Genomic DNA, 17802 nt, shown 5'->3' with positions numbered 1-17802 from the left:
CTGTCATGTCTGTGGACATACATACTGTACATGTACTGTACAAACTCTCTCCATTTGCTTTTACATCCAAATTTGCTCGGGGCTGTTTGTTCTATAATCCGTCCGCAATTTGGTTTCTGAGTTGCGATATTTGAGAGTTAGCAGCTTGAACGGAGACTAATTGGATTGATTAAGCTCAGATGTCTGGAGGTGTGAAGGGAAGAACCAGGTCAAATGGGGTCATGAACGCTGCAGGCTCGAACATGTTTTTACCATGTACTTTCGCTTAAAGGGACAACTCCCTGGCAGGATCTAATGTGTACTCTTGTAGATTTTGAGGGGTTTCCTGATAAATACATGTAATAAAAATAATCTTAGCATTTAATATAGCATTCTTACACAGAAAAGGTAAGGTACCACAACGCTTAAAGCCATTGGACCCTTTCGGTAAACAGTGTTGTCCAAGGCCCACGCTTTGTGTACCACAACTTCTATATCAAATAACAAACCTGTGAAAATTTAGGCTCAATCGGTCATCGGAGTCGGGAGAAAACAACGGAAAAACCCACCCTTGTTTCCGCGCGTTTCGCCGTGTCATGACATGTGTTTAAAATAAATCCGTTATTCTCGTTAACGAGAATTTATATTGTTTTGCTGTTTTCTCAAAAAGTAAAGCATTTCATGGAATAATATTTCAAGAGAAGTCTTTCACCATTGCCTTCTGTAAACCCTGTAAGTTATTTGTAAATCTGTGAACTTTTATTTTTTTTTCTGAACCGAAAGGGTCCAATGGCTTTAAAGGAATTTTACAGAATTGGTAAGAAACAAAAATTGTGAAGATCACAGATTTACATAAAACTTACACGGTATAATGATGATGATAGTTGTAAACATCCCTTGAAATATTTCTATCTGAAATGTCATATTTGATGAGAAATAAATAATCTAACTTCGCGTTTGGAGTTTATCGCTCAGTGAGTGTTTTATTTATTTTTATTTTGGCATTGATGTAATGCAAAATTTGTATTCGGTTTTTCACTACAATATTGTATTTTCTCGTGACCCAGATGGCTGATCGATCTCAAACTTATACAGGTTTTTCAGTTGATGTATATGGTGAATTACATAAAGTGCTTACACTGCCAGCAACTGCAAACCAATTCTTTAATGTTCCTTTAACAAAAATAATATACAAGCAATCAACAATTAATACAGGAATGAAAATGAAATAAATAGCCTTGTTGGAATTCAATGAGTGAAATGGCAAGACGTGCATTATTTGATAAGGAAGATTGTTCCAAAGGTTTGGAGCAGCTGCATAAAAACATTCAGACGATGAAGAGTATCTGGTTTGAGGTTTAGGGAGAATCCTTGATCCATTGGAGTGAACGCTGCTTAAATCACAGGCCTTATGTGGGCCGGTGTTAATTTCAAGCCCTGATGTATCAATCAATCAATCAATATATCATTTATTTCCACATTCACATGGAGGCATCGTCCTAAAAGACGAGGCTTGTGGTGGATGTGCCCGTTACAACAATACAATAATAATAATAATAAATTCTGATATATAGCGCATTTCACAATAAACCGTATCAATGCGCTTTACATTAGTCCCCTGGTCATTGGGCCAATTAACATCCCTTTAATCTTTCTCAGCTCCCATTAGGGAGTATACAGCCCCGAGCTGCCGTGGCGCTCCAAAAGCTTTTCATTCACAATATCAACTTCTACCCTCGCAGGTACCCATTTATACCCCTGGGTGAAGAGAAGCAGTTTTAGTAAAGTATCTTGCTCAAAGACATAAGTGTCACGACCGGGATTCGAACCCACACTCCGGTGACTTAGCACCAGAACTTGAATTCGATGCTCTTAACCACTCGGCCGCGACACTCTATGATTTTTTTTTACAGTTTATGCGGTTAGTAGAAATTTGCTCTTGAGGTTGGGTCATTGATTGATTGTTTTTACAGATTTTGCAGTTCATCAAATAAAACATGACTGGACAGGACTTTGACAGAGGCCATTGCCCCTGTTGTCCCTGCTCTTGGCCTTGGTGCCCCTCCCAAGGATTTTCAAAAAGCCTTGCCCTTTTCTCAAAATGAAAGTGGCCTTGCCCTCTCCTAGAGGTTAAATTCAAGACCAGCAAACCTACATTCCTATTTTGTTATTATAATTTCTCGTCTTTTATTTCTCGTTTTCAGTTCCAAACAGAGGGAGCTTTACGACGAAACATTCCGCAGTCTAGTGGAGTCGGTGTTAAACGGCTTCAACGGGACGATATTTGCATACGGGCAGACCGGTACCGGAAAGACATACACCATGGAAGGTACACTCATCAATACTCATTCATAAATACATAAGACAGTTTATCCATTCTGATTGATCGAGAGGGCATCACGAGGGGTTGTTTGAACGGATGATATAACACCAGTAAAACGTGTTGAAACATGGGCACGACACGCGGGCTTGCACCTGTGCTTATAAAACAGTTTCTTCATTCCTATTGGTCGAGAGCAACGGCTGGAACAGTTGTGCCACATTACGCGATACGCGCGACGCGCACAGCAATCTCTTTATAAGGAGTTGTTTACCCGAGGGCCAGTACCATTTCATAGCTGGAGGGGTGTTGTGTTGAAAGAAATCATTGAACAATTATAATTTTTGCAGTTATTTTACTTTTTGACCAAAAAGTGTTGATTTTTTTTGACCGAAAAGGTATTTATGAATGGGAATCAAAGTGTGTTGAATCGGTTTTCAACTAGTGGTTTACACCCGCCAAGGCCTGGTTCTTTATATTTTACCTCGACTTCGTCTCGGTAAAATTATCAAGAACCAGGCCTCGGCGGGTTTAAACCACTAGTTGAAAACCTCTTCACCACACATTGATTCCCTCATTAATAGAATGTACAATGAATATTCATCACATGCTCATTTTGTCTCGGTAAAATGATCAAGAACCAGGCCTCAATGGGATTAAACCACTAGTTGAAAACCTCTTCACCACACATTAATTCCCTTAATAATAGAATGTACCTGTAATGAATATTCATCACATGCTCATTTTGTCTCGGTAAAGCTATCAAGAACCAGGCCTCGACAGGTTTAAACCACTAGTTGAAAACCTCTTCACCACACATTGATTCCCTTAATAGTAGAATGGAGGTAATGAATATTCATCACATGCTCATTTTGTCTCGGTAAAATTGTCAAGAACCAGGCCTCGGCAGGTTTAAACCACTAGTTGAAAACCTCTTCACCACACATTGATTCCCTTATTAATGTAGATTGTTCAATGAATATTCATCACATGCTAATTTTGGAATTGATGGAATAGCATGGAGGCCACGGAGGCCATTGGCTCTGTTGCCCTTGGTCTTGGCCTTGCTGCCCCTTCAAAAGTTGTAATGAATAGACTTTAGGATCTTCTAATGGAAGTGCCCTATGTTGCAAAAAAGAAAATGCCCTTGCCCTCTCACAGATGAAAGTTCAGGCCTGCCTTTTTGTGAGTGAAGGCACTAAATAAAAACTGCAAGAATTAGTATTTTTTTGATATGGAAATGTTTGCGGTAACACCATGTAATGACTATGAGTTGGGGTGGTTCTGAAAAGAACCGCTGGTTTCAACTCGACGCTTCGATCAGTATGCTCTGATCGTCTTCTGGAGAGAAGAAGAAAAACAAAAAAACAATCAGAGACGAAATGTCAAGTTGAAACCAACGGTTTGTTTCGGAACCACCCCAACTCATTAGAGATAGTCATTACATGGTGTTATGCAAACCTTTCCATATCGTATTTCCACCATGCAAAGTTTCAAATCCTACTTGGTATCATTTTATTATTTTTTCAATGAATATGTGTTTCTTCTTCACAAAGGTGTGAGGTCAGATCCAGAAAACAAAGGGGTCATCCCCAACTCCTTTGAGCACATTTTCACACACATCGCCCGGACGCAGAATCAGCAATACCTTGTCAGGGCGTCGTACCTTGAAATTTATCAGGTAATACTAACCAACCCAACTCAGAACCCAACTTAGAACCCAACTTAGAACCACACTCAAAAACCCGAATTAGAACCCAACACAAAATCCATTCCAAAACCAACCCCAAAACCCAACTCAAAATCCGACTCAAACCCCCACTTAAAACCCGACTCAAAACCCCACTGCAAACTCGACCCAATACCAAACTCCAAATTCCAACTCAAATCACAAGCCAAAATGCAAGTCTAAACCAACTCAAAACATATTACCCAAAACCAAATTTTAAACCAAACTCAAAACCCCAACTCAGAACCCAACCCAAAACCCAACTCAAAACCAAATCAAAACCAATCCAAAACCCGACTAAAAACCCCACTTAAAACCCGACTCAAAACCCAGACTCAAACGTCAAATGTAAAAAAAAAAAAAATAATCACAACCTTAATCACAACTAACTCAAAACCCAACTCAAAACCAAACTTTTAACCCAACAGTATGCCTTGTTTATTGGGCTGAAAGATGTGAGCTTCCCTAAACCCATCAAAATCCAACAGTAGGTCTTGTTTAAGTGTTGGTTTTTGTACTAATTTCTCGGTTGTTTGTTCACTTGTAACTGCAGGAAGATATTCGTGATTTATTAGCCAAAGATCAACAGAAGAAGTTAGAGTTAAAGGAAAGACCTGATACGGGCGTTTATGTGAAGGTAAGACTTATAGTATACAAAATTATTTGTGTATTATTCTACAAGCACCATGGTAGCATCTTGGTGAGATCTCTGTGGTAGCATCGGGGTGAGATCTCTGTGGTCGTTATAAAAACGCAGCACTGTCGGCAACAGTAGAAACTACCGCTTGGTTGGTATTGGTCTACAACCCCTGCCAAAATGCTTGAGCCACCCATTCCCAATGTTACATAAAACAATTCCATGTCCTTTTCGCCCGTCCCCTCGCTCAAGGTTGACTGGAATGCAGAAGACTGTGCAACCAGAACCAACATTGAAAGGGGGCAGGGGGGCCAAACGAGATATGGCCGGGATTGTAGATGTAATCGTAATGGTAGTGGGTCAGCAACACTTTTGTCATAGATGCAGTGCAGTTGTGTGGAGTCTTTAATTTGCCAAATTGCTTGATTTTTACGGCGATTGTGTCCTGACTTAATAATAATAACAATAACCGTATTTATAACACGCCTTTTGCCAAAGAATACAAAGTGCCAGGTATTATTACTGCAAGGAGTGGGGTGAATTTGTGAGATATAAGACCTAATCCTTAGCACCATGTACAATGGTTTACAAGGTGCTGTGGCGCAATATGCTGCCAATCCAGCCAGGAACACCGGGGCGAACCCCTTCTCTTTACGATAAGTGCACTGGGTTCTTTTACATGCGTTTAAACAACACATGGGACCAACGGCTTTACGTCCCATCCGAAGGACGAAGCAATGGTTGTGTGTCTTGCTTAAGGACACAAGTGTCACGGCTTGATATGTTTTTTAGATCCCGGTGATGGGCATGCTGTCGATTTCACAAAACTCATTGAACGATTAATCTTATGACTTAGGACGAGTCCCAACCCTGCACTGGAGCATGCAGACCTTCAAAAGATTAATCCCAAGTTAGGACTTAGGATGAGTTCCTCGTCCTACTTCGAGATAAGATGAGTCCTAACTCTTTAAGAAATCAGCGGATGGTCTTCTATTAGGTCGTAAGAGCTGTGTGAATGGGGTAAAATGCACATTTGTTACTTTAACCTTTGTGTTCACATTTTTTTCTCTTACAGGATTTATCCTCCTTTGTCACGAAGAGTATAAAAGAGATTGAACACGTTATGACTGTAGGAAATACGAATAGATCGGTTGGGTAAGTCAGCAATGCCAATCATAAGCCTTCTATTGATCACTTTTCCTACCATTAAGGTGTAGTAGACGAGCGGTCTAGTTCACTGGACCCAAGCTCTGGTGTTGTAGCCGTGTTTGCTTTTGTTATCATGTATGCCTACATGTAATGGGGAGACCACCGACACAGGGTTGGATAGCTCAGTTGGTAGAGCACCGATACTTTGGTCCAGAGGTCATAGGTTCTTGTCCCATTCCAGTCAATTTGTCTTTGTTCAAGCCAAAACTATTAATAACTTTGATGAAATATCTGTATTCTTTCCTTTTTCTCCTGTAGTGCTACGAATATGAATGAGCACAGTTCCCGATCTCATGCAATATTTATTATCACAATAGAATGTAGCGAGGTAAGGTTCATGCTTTAATTGGAGAATGTCAGTTAAAGGCAGTGGACACTATTGGCAATTACTCAAAATAACTATTAGCAGAAACCTTACTTGGTAACAAGTAATGGCGAGAGGTTGATGGTGTAAAACATTGTGAGAAACGGCTCCCTCTGAAGTGACCTAGTTCGACGAGAGGGGATTTTCCACCAATTTGATTTCGAGACCTCAAGTTTAGATCTTGAGGTGTTGAAGTCAAACATCTGAAAACACACAACTTCGTGTGACAAGGGTGTTTTTTTTCTTTCATTATTATCTTGCAACTTCAACAACCGATTGAGCTCAAATTTTCACAGGTTTGTTATTTTTTGCATATGTTGAGATACACCAAGTGAAAAGACTGGTCTTTGACTCATGATAACCAATAGTGTCCAGTGTCTTTAAGGTTTTTATTTATTTGCACCCGCCCTGTCTATTTTGCATTTATCTCTTTGTCATTTTTGTAAAATTTTTGAATTATTTAGTTTTGATTTTGGTACAAGCTGTTTGCGACTGCTTTGGTCTCTTCAAGAGTACTAACATCATTGTATATTTTTCTATTTAAAGACACTGGACACTATTGGTAATTGTCAAAGAACTAGTCTTCTCACTTAATGTATCTCAACATATGCACAAAATAACAAAGCTGTGAAAATTTGAGCTCAATTGGTCATCGAAGTTGCGAGATAATAAAGAAAGAAAAATAGTGTCCAACATGTCCAAAAGTGTTTTCTGCCTTTAATGATATCAAGAGTTAAATTTCCTGTATTTTTCTAATTTATATTGGAAATTGGCAAGCCAAATAAATAGAAAAATTAATAAATAATTATTGTTTCTGTCAACAGCTTGGTCCTGACGGTGAGAATCATATACGAGTTGGTAAACTCAATCTGGTAGACTTGGCTGGAAGTGAACGGCAAACAAAGACAGGTGCCCAGGTTCGTAATTTTTTGAATTTTTCTTTGAACTTAAGTTGAACACTACTGTAGGGTATTATGGCCGAAGGGGTTTGGAGCATCGAACTCAAGTTCTGGTGGATAAAGTCACCAGAGTGTGCAGGCATGAGAATCTTCCGGATTTTTCCGGAATTCCGGATTTTTCACTTCAAAATATGTGGTCTCCGAGTTCAATGTGAATTTGCTATAAAATTCGGGGGGTAGGTTTTGGGGGGTATACATTTGGATTTCTCTAATCCCTCTTCTTTAGTCAGACAATGTCCAGTTTACCTTTGTAATTGTTCTTATCGCGGATCCACACGTACGGCGTTCATGAAAAAACGGCACCTAAACAATAAATTGCCGTCCAGCAACTGGCTCAGTTTACGGCTTGTGGTCTTTCTGGCATCGCGCATGCATAATGGAGCAGCAGCGACCGATGTATAAACTTGCCGCATTCCTTGGTTCGTTTATAGTGGTACGGTTCAATAATGTTTGCGTGTAATGCGCTTGCTGCTGCAGCAAAGATAACACGTGTGGAGACTTTTGAAAGTCTACTGAAAAAAACAATGCACGTGTTTGCACCATGTGTACTGTGTACGTGCAGGTTTGTACACGAACCAATGAGCGGCGCGGCACGAATCTGAGATCGCCGGCAGGCCAGGGGAAACTGGTACCTGTTATTGCCTCACAACCAGCGAAAGATATATTGGGAACCAGCGAACACACTGTGCGTCCGGACGACGTGCTTTCTTCATTGGTTCTATTTCTATGTTGGGGTCTAATCTCAACCTCGTTCCAGTTATACCCTATGCTGAATCACAACCTCTTTCTCAAAAACACATCGCTCTCGCCAAGTATATAGGCCTATATATATTTTAAAATGTGCGTCGCCGACGGATCGTTAAAATCACAAACATTTAACTGCAAAAGAATTTCTTTTACACAACCGAATTTCAAATCAAGAACCTATAAAAATGGTTGTTGGTGAGAAAAAAAGCATTTTCAAGAGCAGAAATAAGGGATAATTTTTTTTTTTTTTTTTCCCTTTCTTTTTCCGGAATTGTAATAAAATCGCAGGCGAACCCAAAATTGTTTGAATTGTGTGAGCTTTACATTTTATTTTCCCTTAAACCTATTATAAAAAAATAAAAAAGGAAAAATCACACAAAAGTAGCTCACTTCTACCTGGAAAAATAGGTGCCAGAAATGCATTAGAGACCACCACAGAGCTTCTAAAATAGCCAGAGCTCCACACACAAAAATGATGGAATATTAACATTTCCAATCAACTGAATTTTTTCCTTTTTTTTTATCATCACCCATTCTCATGCCTGAGTGTGGGTTTGAATCCCGGTCGTGATACTCGTGTCCTTGAGCAAGATGCTTTACCATAATTGCTTCTCCTCACCCAGGGGTATAAATAGTACATGTACCTGCGAGGGTAGAATTTGATATTGTGTATGAAAAAGATAATGGAGCGCCATGGGGCTCGAGGCTGTATACTGCCCAGGGAGCTTGGAAAGATGTAAGGTAGTGGACACTATTGGTAATTACTCAAAATAATTATTAGCAAAAAACCTTACTTGGTGACAAGTAATGGGGAGAGGTTGATAGTATAAAACATTGTGAGAAACAGCTCCCTCGGAAGTGACATAGTTTTCGAGAAAGAAGTAACTTTCCACGAATTTGATTTCAAGACCTCAGATTTAGAATTAGGTCTCAAAATCAATTATCTAAAAGCACACAGCTTCGTGTGACAAGGGTGTTTTTTTTCTTTCGTTATTATCGTGCAACTTTGATGACCAATTGAGCTCAAATTTCCACAGGTTTGTTATAATGTGCATGTGTTGTGATCCACCAAGTGAGAAGACTGGTCTTTGACAATTACAAATAGTGTCCAGTGTCTTTAAAAACAATATTGGCCCAATGACCAGGGCCCAATTTCATAGAGCTGCTAAGCACAAAAATTTGCTTAGCATAAAAGGTCTTCCTTGATTACAACAGGATTACCAACCAAATTTCAACATGATTTTCAGGATTTAAGCAAACAACAGCTGAATACCAGTAACAAGCAATATGCATCAAATGGAAATTTTGTTGGTAATCCTGTTTTTATCAAGGAAAGTATTTCACGCTAAGCAAATTTGTGTGCTTAGCAGCTCTGTGAAATTGGGCCCGGGCACTATTTTAAAGAGCGTTGAGACATATTGTAAAATGCACTGTATAAAAACTAGTTATTATTATTTAGTATTATTTTGTTCTCAGGGCGAAAGGTTAAAAGAAGCAACCAAAATCAACCTGTCCCTGTCGGCTCTGGGTAACGTCATCTCGGCCCTCGTTGACGGGAAGAGCACACATATACCATACAGAGATTCCAAACTCACTCGGTTATTACAAGACTCCCTAGGGGGGAACGCAAGGACGGTGATGGTGGCGAACCTCGGACCAGCTAGTTATAACTTTGATGAGACTATAACAACGTTAAGGTTAGTTTTCGTTGAAACATTTTTTGGTTGGCATGGGTGGCTAGTTTCAAATTCTACTGAAGTAAAATGAAATGAATGTATTTTAAACTGTGTAGAGAAACTTTTCTCAATTTGATTTTGGTCTTGTAAAAAAAACAATTCTGGTCCCGAATAATAATTGTTATAATATCGAAGTCTTAAAGGCCTGTAGCGCACGTAACTACCAAACAAGGTACTCAAGGCGCTGAGTATATACAAACTTTCAGAAAGATAGTTAATTGCAGTGATGAATTCTGAGACCCAATTAGTTAGCACCTTATAAGAGTTTACAAGCTGCTACGGCGCATACAGCAGCCACAGCCAGGAACACCAGGGCGAACCCCTTCTCTTTTCGATAAGTACACTGGGTTCTTTTACATGCGTTACACAACACATGGGACCAACGGCTTTACGTCTCAGCCGAATAATTTTGAGCAGCAATGTTTGAAATAACTGTAAGGGCCATGTCACACGAAGGCAATCTCCAAGAGAATTCGTCCACATTTGAATGTTAAAATATTTTTCCATCGGGTCATAAAAAAGTTACTTCTGTGCTACTAAAGTGGTCATGTAGCATGCACTGCAGTTGGTTGCCCCCAAGTTGCCTGCATAAGTTGCCTCGTGTGACAATGCCCTACTTTACCACGTCGGAAAAGCTAGACACTTTTGTACTGACCAAAACGATTGATAACCATTGTTTTTAGATACGCCAACCGTGCCAAGAACATTAAGAACAAGCCCAAGATTAACGAGGACCCGAAAGACGCCCTCTTGCGAGAATTCCAAGATGAGATCCTTCGTCTCAAGCAGCAACTCGACAAGAAGGGAGGGGACGGCAGCGAGGGAGGGAACAAGAAACGGAAACGAAGACGCAGGAAAGGAGAAAGTGAGTTTTTATTTTTAAATAATAATAAGAAGAAGAAGAAAAGGAAGAAGAATATTAATAATGCGCCGATATCTAGTGAAAAGAAGCAGTGAAAAGGATTTGAGAGGCTAATTGAACTTAGAAAAGATGACATGTTACGGTGTTAAGAGGCAGATTATTCCAAAGTAGCGGACCAGCATGAGGAAAGGCCCTGTCTCCCCAATTGGTGTGGGTTTGGGGAACAACCAGTAATGAAGAAGTGGATTCTCTAAAGACATCTTGAAGGATTGTAGCGGGTAATTAATTAACATTCATAAATACCCCAGACAGTTTCTCTACTCCTATAGACTGTGCAAGTCTCGCGCGGATTTGAACTTCCGGGACCATTGTGGTCCCAACCTTATGGAGTTTTACGTTGGGGAGATTTTGTTTCGTCCATTACTTTAGTTTAATATATTTTATGACCATAAAAATGACATATGTTGTTAAAAATGTAGTACTAATTAACAACATATATAAAAGTAAAAATAAAGTCAACATAATAACGAAGAAAAACCGATATTTAAACTTGACCTCAGGTCAGGTTATTAGTAAAAAATTAAGAATTTGTGCCCATCTCCGATCACGAAACTTACGCAGACGCTTGTTTTGGCCGCGCGGGGTGGAAAGCCTTTTCATTGGTCGCTTAGGCGTCGGCTTCCTCTTTAAAATGTGTCACGCGTTTATCTAACGCCCTTGCGGACCACCGTGCGTCCGCGTATGAACCAGCTTTCAGTAGTTTCACATTCGGGCGTAGATTTACAAAAGGGGTTTCAAAACATTTAAGATCAAACAAACATCCTTGTCCCAGAGTTTTACTTTTGTCTATATAGACTTTAACCGATAATGTGTATTAGTTTAAAAAGCTAAAACTAATTTAAACAAGCTCGTATGGGTATTTTTGTTGTTCAGATTCGGCATTAAGAAAAAATTAAAGCAAAGATTGATTCATAAAAAAATTAAGTTCTGCAGTTGTCGTGTTTTCTCGCTCCGGTGCGCGGGAGACTTGCACAGTGTATTGGTGGAGAGCACGCCACGTGGGGGTGTTTAAACCTTTGATAATGACCAGCTGGAGCTGTTTATAACAAGCTTATTCTTATGTGATGTTACTTTCATTTCCTTTTTTTTTGTACAGCAGCACCATAAGCGAATACTGACGCTTTGTATTATTAATATTGTATGTGTACATGTACATGTAATATATATATGGGTCTGTTGTTTCTAATGTTTGAAATTTTTACCTACTATGTGTATATTGTATAATCTTTTCTGTAGGTTATTTTACATTTAACATAGTAGGCCTATTAGTTGATTAGGGTTATTTTTTATTTGGTCATGTTTTTAGCTTTTCGTTTCTATTGTTAGGCGCATTGAGGAATCTGTGATTCATAACGCGCTTTATAAATGCTGTTTATTATTATTATTAAAAGTTTCCATTATTATTATTTTTATCATTCAGTTTTTTGAAATGTCATCTTATCTGTCTTTTAGTGGGAGGATCAGAGGATGATTTGGTCATGTTTTTAGCTTATTGTTTCTAATTGTTAGGTGCATTGAGGAATCTGTGATTCATAATGCACTTTATTTTTATTTTAAATCTTCGGACATAATTCTTTGTTGGCAGGGGCCGTCCAGGGTAAGGCAAAAGTTTTAAAAACTGTCATCAAAGCGATGTGCCCTCCCAGACTTTATAAATGCTGTTTATTTAGCTGTTTATTATTAGTTTCCATTATTACTATTTTTATCATTTTTTTTTTTTTTTTTAACGTCATTTTATTTGTCTTCTAGTGGGAGGGTCAGATGATGAGATTGACGATGAAACGGAAGAAGGTGAAGAAGAAGATGAAGAAGAAGCTTATAAGAAAGCCCAGCTGAATCTGGAGGCAGAGAAAGAAGCCATCATGGCTAACAAGAGTATGATCGCTGAGGTAAGAAACGTTAAAGGAACACGTTGCCTTGGATCGGTCGAGTTGGTCTTTGAAAAGCGTTTGTAACCGTTTTTTATAAAATGCATATGGGTAGAAAGATGTTGTAAAAGTAGAATACAATGATCCACACAAACATGCCTCGAAATTGCGTGGTTTTCCTTTTACCTCGTCGACTAACACGTCGACTAACACGTCGGCCATTTATGGGGGTCAAAATTTTGACCCCCATAAATGGCCGACCATGTTAGTTCGCACAGTAGAAGGAAAACCACGCAATTTCGAGGCAAACTTGTGTGGATCATTGTATTCTACTTTTAAAACATCTTTCCAACCATATGCATTTTATAAAAAACGGTTACAAACACTTTTGTTTTGACCAACTCGTCCGATCCAAGGCAACGTGTTCCTTTAAGCTTGTTACCATGGGCCAATTTCATAGAGCTGCTTAAGCAAAAAATTTGCTTAAACACGAAAATAGCTCACTTATTTTACACATGTTACTGGCCAAATTTTGATGCCATATACATTGCTTGTGACTGGTATTTAGCTGTTGTTTACTTAGCATAACAATTGAGTGGAGTCTTGGCCGGTAATCTGATTTTACTAAGCAAGGATTTTTTCGCTTAAGCAAAATTGGGCCCATTTGAGAAGAAGAGATATTTCTCCAGGATTTTTCACATTTTTTCTGGCCAGGGAGTTCCTTTTTTTTCTGGGAGATTTTTTTAATTCCAGGCATAGGTCCCTGGCTTTTGTTTTGTTCTGAATATGTTTGTACTTTGTATGTGTTTTTATGCCGAATAAATAATAATAATAACATTGTTCTTTTCCTCATTTCAGACATGATATTATTCCTATTTACATTAAGTCTGATTTATGATTTTTGTTTCCCCTTTGAATTATCTGGAATTATTTTATTGAATAGCCTAAAAGTATATTAAAGCCTACACCATGTGTTCATATAGGTCAGCCATTGCACTCGGCAATGTGACAACTTTTTTCCAAGGACCAACAATCATGCCTGTCTTTTCCTCATTCCACACAGGAGAAAACAAAGTTCCTACAGGAGCTCCAGCACAGGCAAGAGCAGCTGAAGAAGCAACAGGAAGCGCGAGACGCTCTAGAGGCCAAGATTCGCGCCATGGAGAGTAAACTCCTGGTGGGAGGGAAGAGCATTATGGACCATACGGAGGAGCAAGATAGACAGCTGGAGCAGAGACGGTTGGAGCTGGCGGAGAAAACGGTACGTGCGCACACTTGATTATTTTATTTTATTTTAAAATTGTTTATTACTCAGAAAAGTTGTTAGCCGAAAAACTTACTTGGTAACGAGCAATGGAGAGTTTGTTGATAGTAAAATATTTTGAGAAATGGCTCCCTTGAAGTAATGTAGTTTTGAGAACGAGGTAATTTCACACTCAAACAATAAAATACTTCAGCTGAAGTCTTTTTGTGTGCATCTGAAATCACACAAAGTAATTTATTAATTTTATTGTATCTTTTTTTTATTAAAACCACAAATCGCGGCCAAAGGGCCAAATTGCATGTGACTGCAACAAGGGTGTTTCCTCTTTCATTATTTTCTTGCAATTTTGATGACCAATTGAGCAAAATTTTCATGTGTTTGTTATTTTATGCATATATGTTGGTATACACCAAGTGGGGATACTGGTCTTTGACAATTAGCAAAGGTGTCCAGTGCCTTTGGGAGAAAATGCTTTGTTCTATTTGAATATTTTTTCTCGTTATTTGAAAACAGCGAATCGAAAGGGAAATGCAGCAGAAGCTTGAAGAGAACGAGGAAAACACGGAAGAAATCCACAAGACATTTACGTCTTTACAGCAGGAGGTGGACATCAAGACCAAGAAACTCAAAAAGGTAAAAAAGTAGTATTTGAAACTTTGCATGGTGGAAAAAGGATATAGAAAGGTTTGCGGTAACACCATGTAATGATTATCGCTAAATGAGTTGGCTTGGTTTGAATCAGTATGCTCTTATAATAATAATAATAACTAGGTCTTGTGTAGTGAAATCCACAGCAGGAGTCGAACTATAAGACCAAGAAACTCAAAAAGCTTAAAAAGTCCTCCAGTGTTGAAGTCCCAAAACTAAGCTTTCAAAGACCCTTGGCATTTATGAGGCTCGGAAAGTCTATGTAAACATGTAGGTCAGCCCTTGTAACTCCATAAAATTTTTCCACTATTTTCCCAAAGACTAAATATCATGCCTAACACTACCTTTAAAATAATACTGTGTTTTTTATGACTTGATTTATTCTTGTTCAGTTATTTGCGAAGCTGCAACTCACAAAAAGCGAAATTCAAGACTTGCAAGAAGAGCACGCAAGGGAGAGGCAAGAAATGGAGCAGACTCAAAATGAGCTGACGAGGGAACTCAAATTAAAGTAAGTGTCGTCAACTACAACTTTGGTCACGTTCCTGAAGGATAGACGGTTAACGAGTGGTTGTTCAGTGACATACATAGGGCATGCACACAGAAGGTGTAGTGCGAACATAGAGTTATATATAAGAACTAGAGAGCGCACTGGTGATGCTGCTTGCACAAACGCGAAAGGACCGCAAGATGACATGCGAGCCATTCTGTACGTGCGTTAAATATGAAATACACGTTTGAGTTTTGTTTTATTGAACGCTCACGCCATGCTGTTTGTTCAACTTACGAAATGGCCGCACAAATAGTCAACTTGCATAGTCCAACTACACAGAATTTGGGCAACGTTACATGTAGTCAAACTATGGTCAACGATAGTCTTTGCGTGAATTTGGCCTTTGTACCAAGCGTTGATCAATCTCGCCGCTCTGTTTTTTTCTCAGCATGCCTTGCTTGCTAAACCCCGTATGGAGACGACAATCTGAATTGTATTATTTTATTGTTTAATTTTTTTTTTTTTTTTTTTTTCTTATATAATGCTTATCATTGAAAGATTCATGTTTATTTTGTATTTTTGTATTGTTTTATTTTTTTTTTTTCTTACAGAATGCTCATCATTGAAAATTTCATTCCTCACGAGGAGAAGAATAAGATTCTGAACCGGTCCGAGTACGAGGACGACACGGACCAGTGGGTGCTGAAGCCACTGGCAAGATCAGAGGGGTAAGTCTCGTCACAGTTGTTGAACAACTCTTCAAAAGGATAAGGAGTGACTTTAAACAGCAACATTTGGAGAGAATTTAAGTCACTCAGCATCTTAAAAGACGATTCATTTCTGTATACATATCATCATACACACAGTTATTGCTAATCTTGTTATTTTTTTCCAACGCTATTTTCAGGTAAAATGTCAGGAAAATAAGAAACAGAAATACGTGGTATTGTTTTTGAATTGTAGATTCTATGTTGACATGGGAAACATTAGAAAAATGTCATTTCAGTCCCAAGCCTTTTCTTTGACCCCATTGTTTGAGCAAAAGTTGGTCAAATATTGTGGTCGTTTGAGAACACTCTGGGCATTTTAGTACAAGCTGCTTGCAGCTGCTATGGTCTCCAAAGTGTTAGTTTAATACTATCAATGCATTTGCCCTCATCCCATGTTCAGACCAACGCAGATGGCGACTAGACCGGTATCTGCAGTCGGTAACCGTCGCCCTATTGCAGACTTTGCAAGAATGGCTGCTCAAGTCGGCGGGAATCCAAGATATAAGGTGAGGAATAGTAGGCGTACTGTAGGTTGGAATAGGTAACTTGGTTACCAGTTCGACACAGAATGGCAAGGTAAAAGTTCGAATAGGTAACCTGGTTACCAGTTCGACAAAAAGTAGCATCTATAAGTGTTTTAAATAACTAAGCAGGCGTAATGTTGGAATAGGTATCTTGGTTACCAGTTCGACAGAGATTGGCAAACTAAAGGTTCAAATAGGTAACCTGGTTACCAGTTTGACACAGAAAGGCATCTATAAAGTGCTTTGATTAACTTAGCAGGCATAAGGTTTGAATAGGTCACTTGATTACCAGTTTGATGCAGAAAGGCATCTATAAAGTGCTTTGGTTAACTTAGCAGGCATAAGATTTGAATCGGTCACTTGATTACCAGTTTGATGCAGAAAGGCATCTATAAAGTGCTTTGATTAACTTAGCAGGCATAAGATTTGAATAGGTCACTTGATTACCAGTTTGATGCAGAAAGGCATCTATAAAGTGCTTTGATTAACTTAGCAGGCATAAGGTTCGAATAAGTAACTTGGTTACCAGTTTGACACAGAAAGGCATCTATAAAGTGCTTTGATTAACTTAGCAGGCATAAGGTTTGAATAGGTCACTTGATTACCAGTTTGATGCAGAAAGGCATCTATAAAGTGCTTTGGTTAACTTAGCAGGCATAAGGTTTGAATAGGTCACTAGATTACCAGTTTGATGCAGAAAGGCATCTATAAAGTGCTTTGATTAACTTAGCAGGCATAAGGTTTGAATAGGTCACTTGATTACCAGTTTGATGCAGAAAGGCATCTATAAAGTGCTTTGGTTAACTTAGCAGGGGTAAGGTTGGAAAATGTAACTTGGTTACCAGCTCGACACGAAATGGCATCTATAAGTGTTTTAAATCACTAAGTAGGCTTAAGGTTCTAATAAATAACTTGGTTACTAGTTCGATAAAGAATGGCATCTAAAAGTGCTTTGAACAACTTATGAAGCAATTCAAGGTTTAGCACCAATTTTATGTTATGGAGCTCATAACAGTGATATCACTCTCTCAAACATCTTACTGTCTGATGTGTTCGCAAGACAACACATTGAATGCACATAAAAGAACCCAGTGCACTTCTCGCTAAGAGAAGTGGTTCGCTCCAGTGTTCCTGGTTTGATTGGCATTGACTCCCACACCCTCCTTCTCCCCCCTCCCCCCCCCCCAATCTATCAATGTAACTTTGTTTTGAATGTTGTGCTTTCTAGGCGGAGAATATCCTGCAGGTAGAGTTGGACATGCCGAACCGAACGACGAGGGACTACGAGGGGCCCAGCGTAGCACCCAGGGTGCAGGCAGCTCTAGACGCCGCGTTGCAAGACGAAGACGATCTCGATCTAGAAGTCCAGTAAGTTTTTCTAGATTTATTTATTGTTAGACTCAATATAAACACTGTTGTTAAATTGTTGATCCGCCCCAGAGCAAAGCTGGGGTGGATTTCACAAAGGTAGTCCTAACTTAGGACTAGTCCTAGGCAATGCTAAGAGCAAGTACCAGTCATAAGTTAGGACCAGTAACTCATCCTGACTTAGGACTGTTCCTATCTCTTAGCATTGCCTAGGACTAGTCCTAAGTTAGGACTACAATGTACCTTTGTGAAATCCACCCCTGGT

At 39.1% G+C, this 17802-nt stretch overlaps 1 protein-coding gene across 1 annotated transcript in view; it reads left to right on the top strand.

Annotated features, from left to right (window-relative positions):
• The window catches only part of LOC139942820 (kinesin-II 95 kDa subunit-like), a 39685-nt gene that overhangs the window by 13190 nt on the left and 8693 nt on the right, over nt 1–17802 (top strand). The window contains exons 4-18 of the mRNA XM_071939597.1: nt 2184–2308; nt 3856–3980; nt 4582–4665; nt 5741–5820; nt 6133–6202; nt 7063–7155; nt 9421–9641; nt 10364–10545; nt 12352–12491; nt 13534–13731; nt 14248–14367; nt 14775–14893; nt 15487–15603; nt 16046–16151; nt 17398–17537. Coding sequence (XP_071795698.1) covers nt 2184–2308; nt 3856–3980; nt 4582–4665; nt 5741–5820; nt 6133–6202; nt 7063–7155; nt 9421–9641; nt 10364–10545; nt 12352–12491; nt 13534–13731; nt 14248–14367; nt 14775–14893; nt 15487–15603; nt 16046–16151; nt 17398–17537 — 1920 coding nt within the window. The remainder of the gene's footprint in view (nt 1–2183; nt 2309–3855; nt 3981–4581; nt 4666–5740; nt 5821–6132; nt 6203–7062; nt 7156–9420; nt 9642–10363; nt 10546–12351; nt 12492–13533; nt 13732–14247; nt 14368–14774; nt 14894–15486; nt 15604–16045; nt 16152–17397; nt 17538–17802) is intronic.

The sequence above is a fragment of the Asterias amurensis genome, chromosome 10, assembly GCF_032118995.1.
Source record: "Asterias amurensis chromosome 10, ASM3211899v1".
NCBI classification, from domain to species: Eukaryota; Metazoa; Echinodermata; class Asteroidea; order Forcipulatida; family Asteriidae; genus Asterias; species Asterias amurensis.
This window is presented reverse-complemented; position numbering and strand designations above follow the sequence as displayed.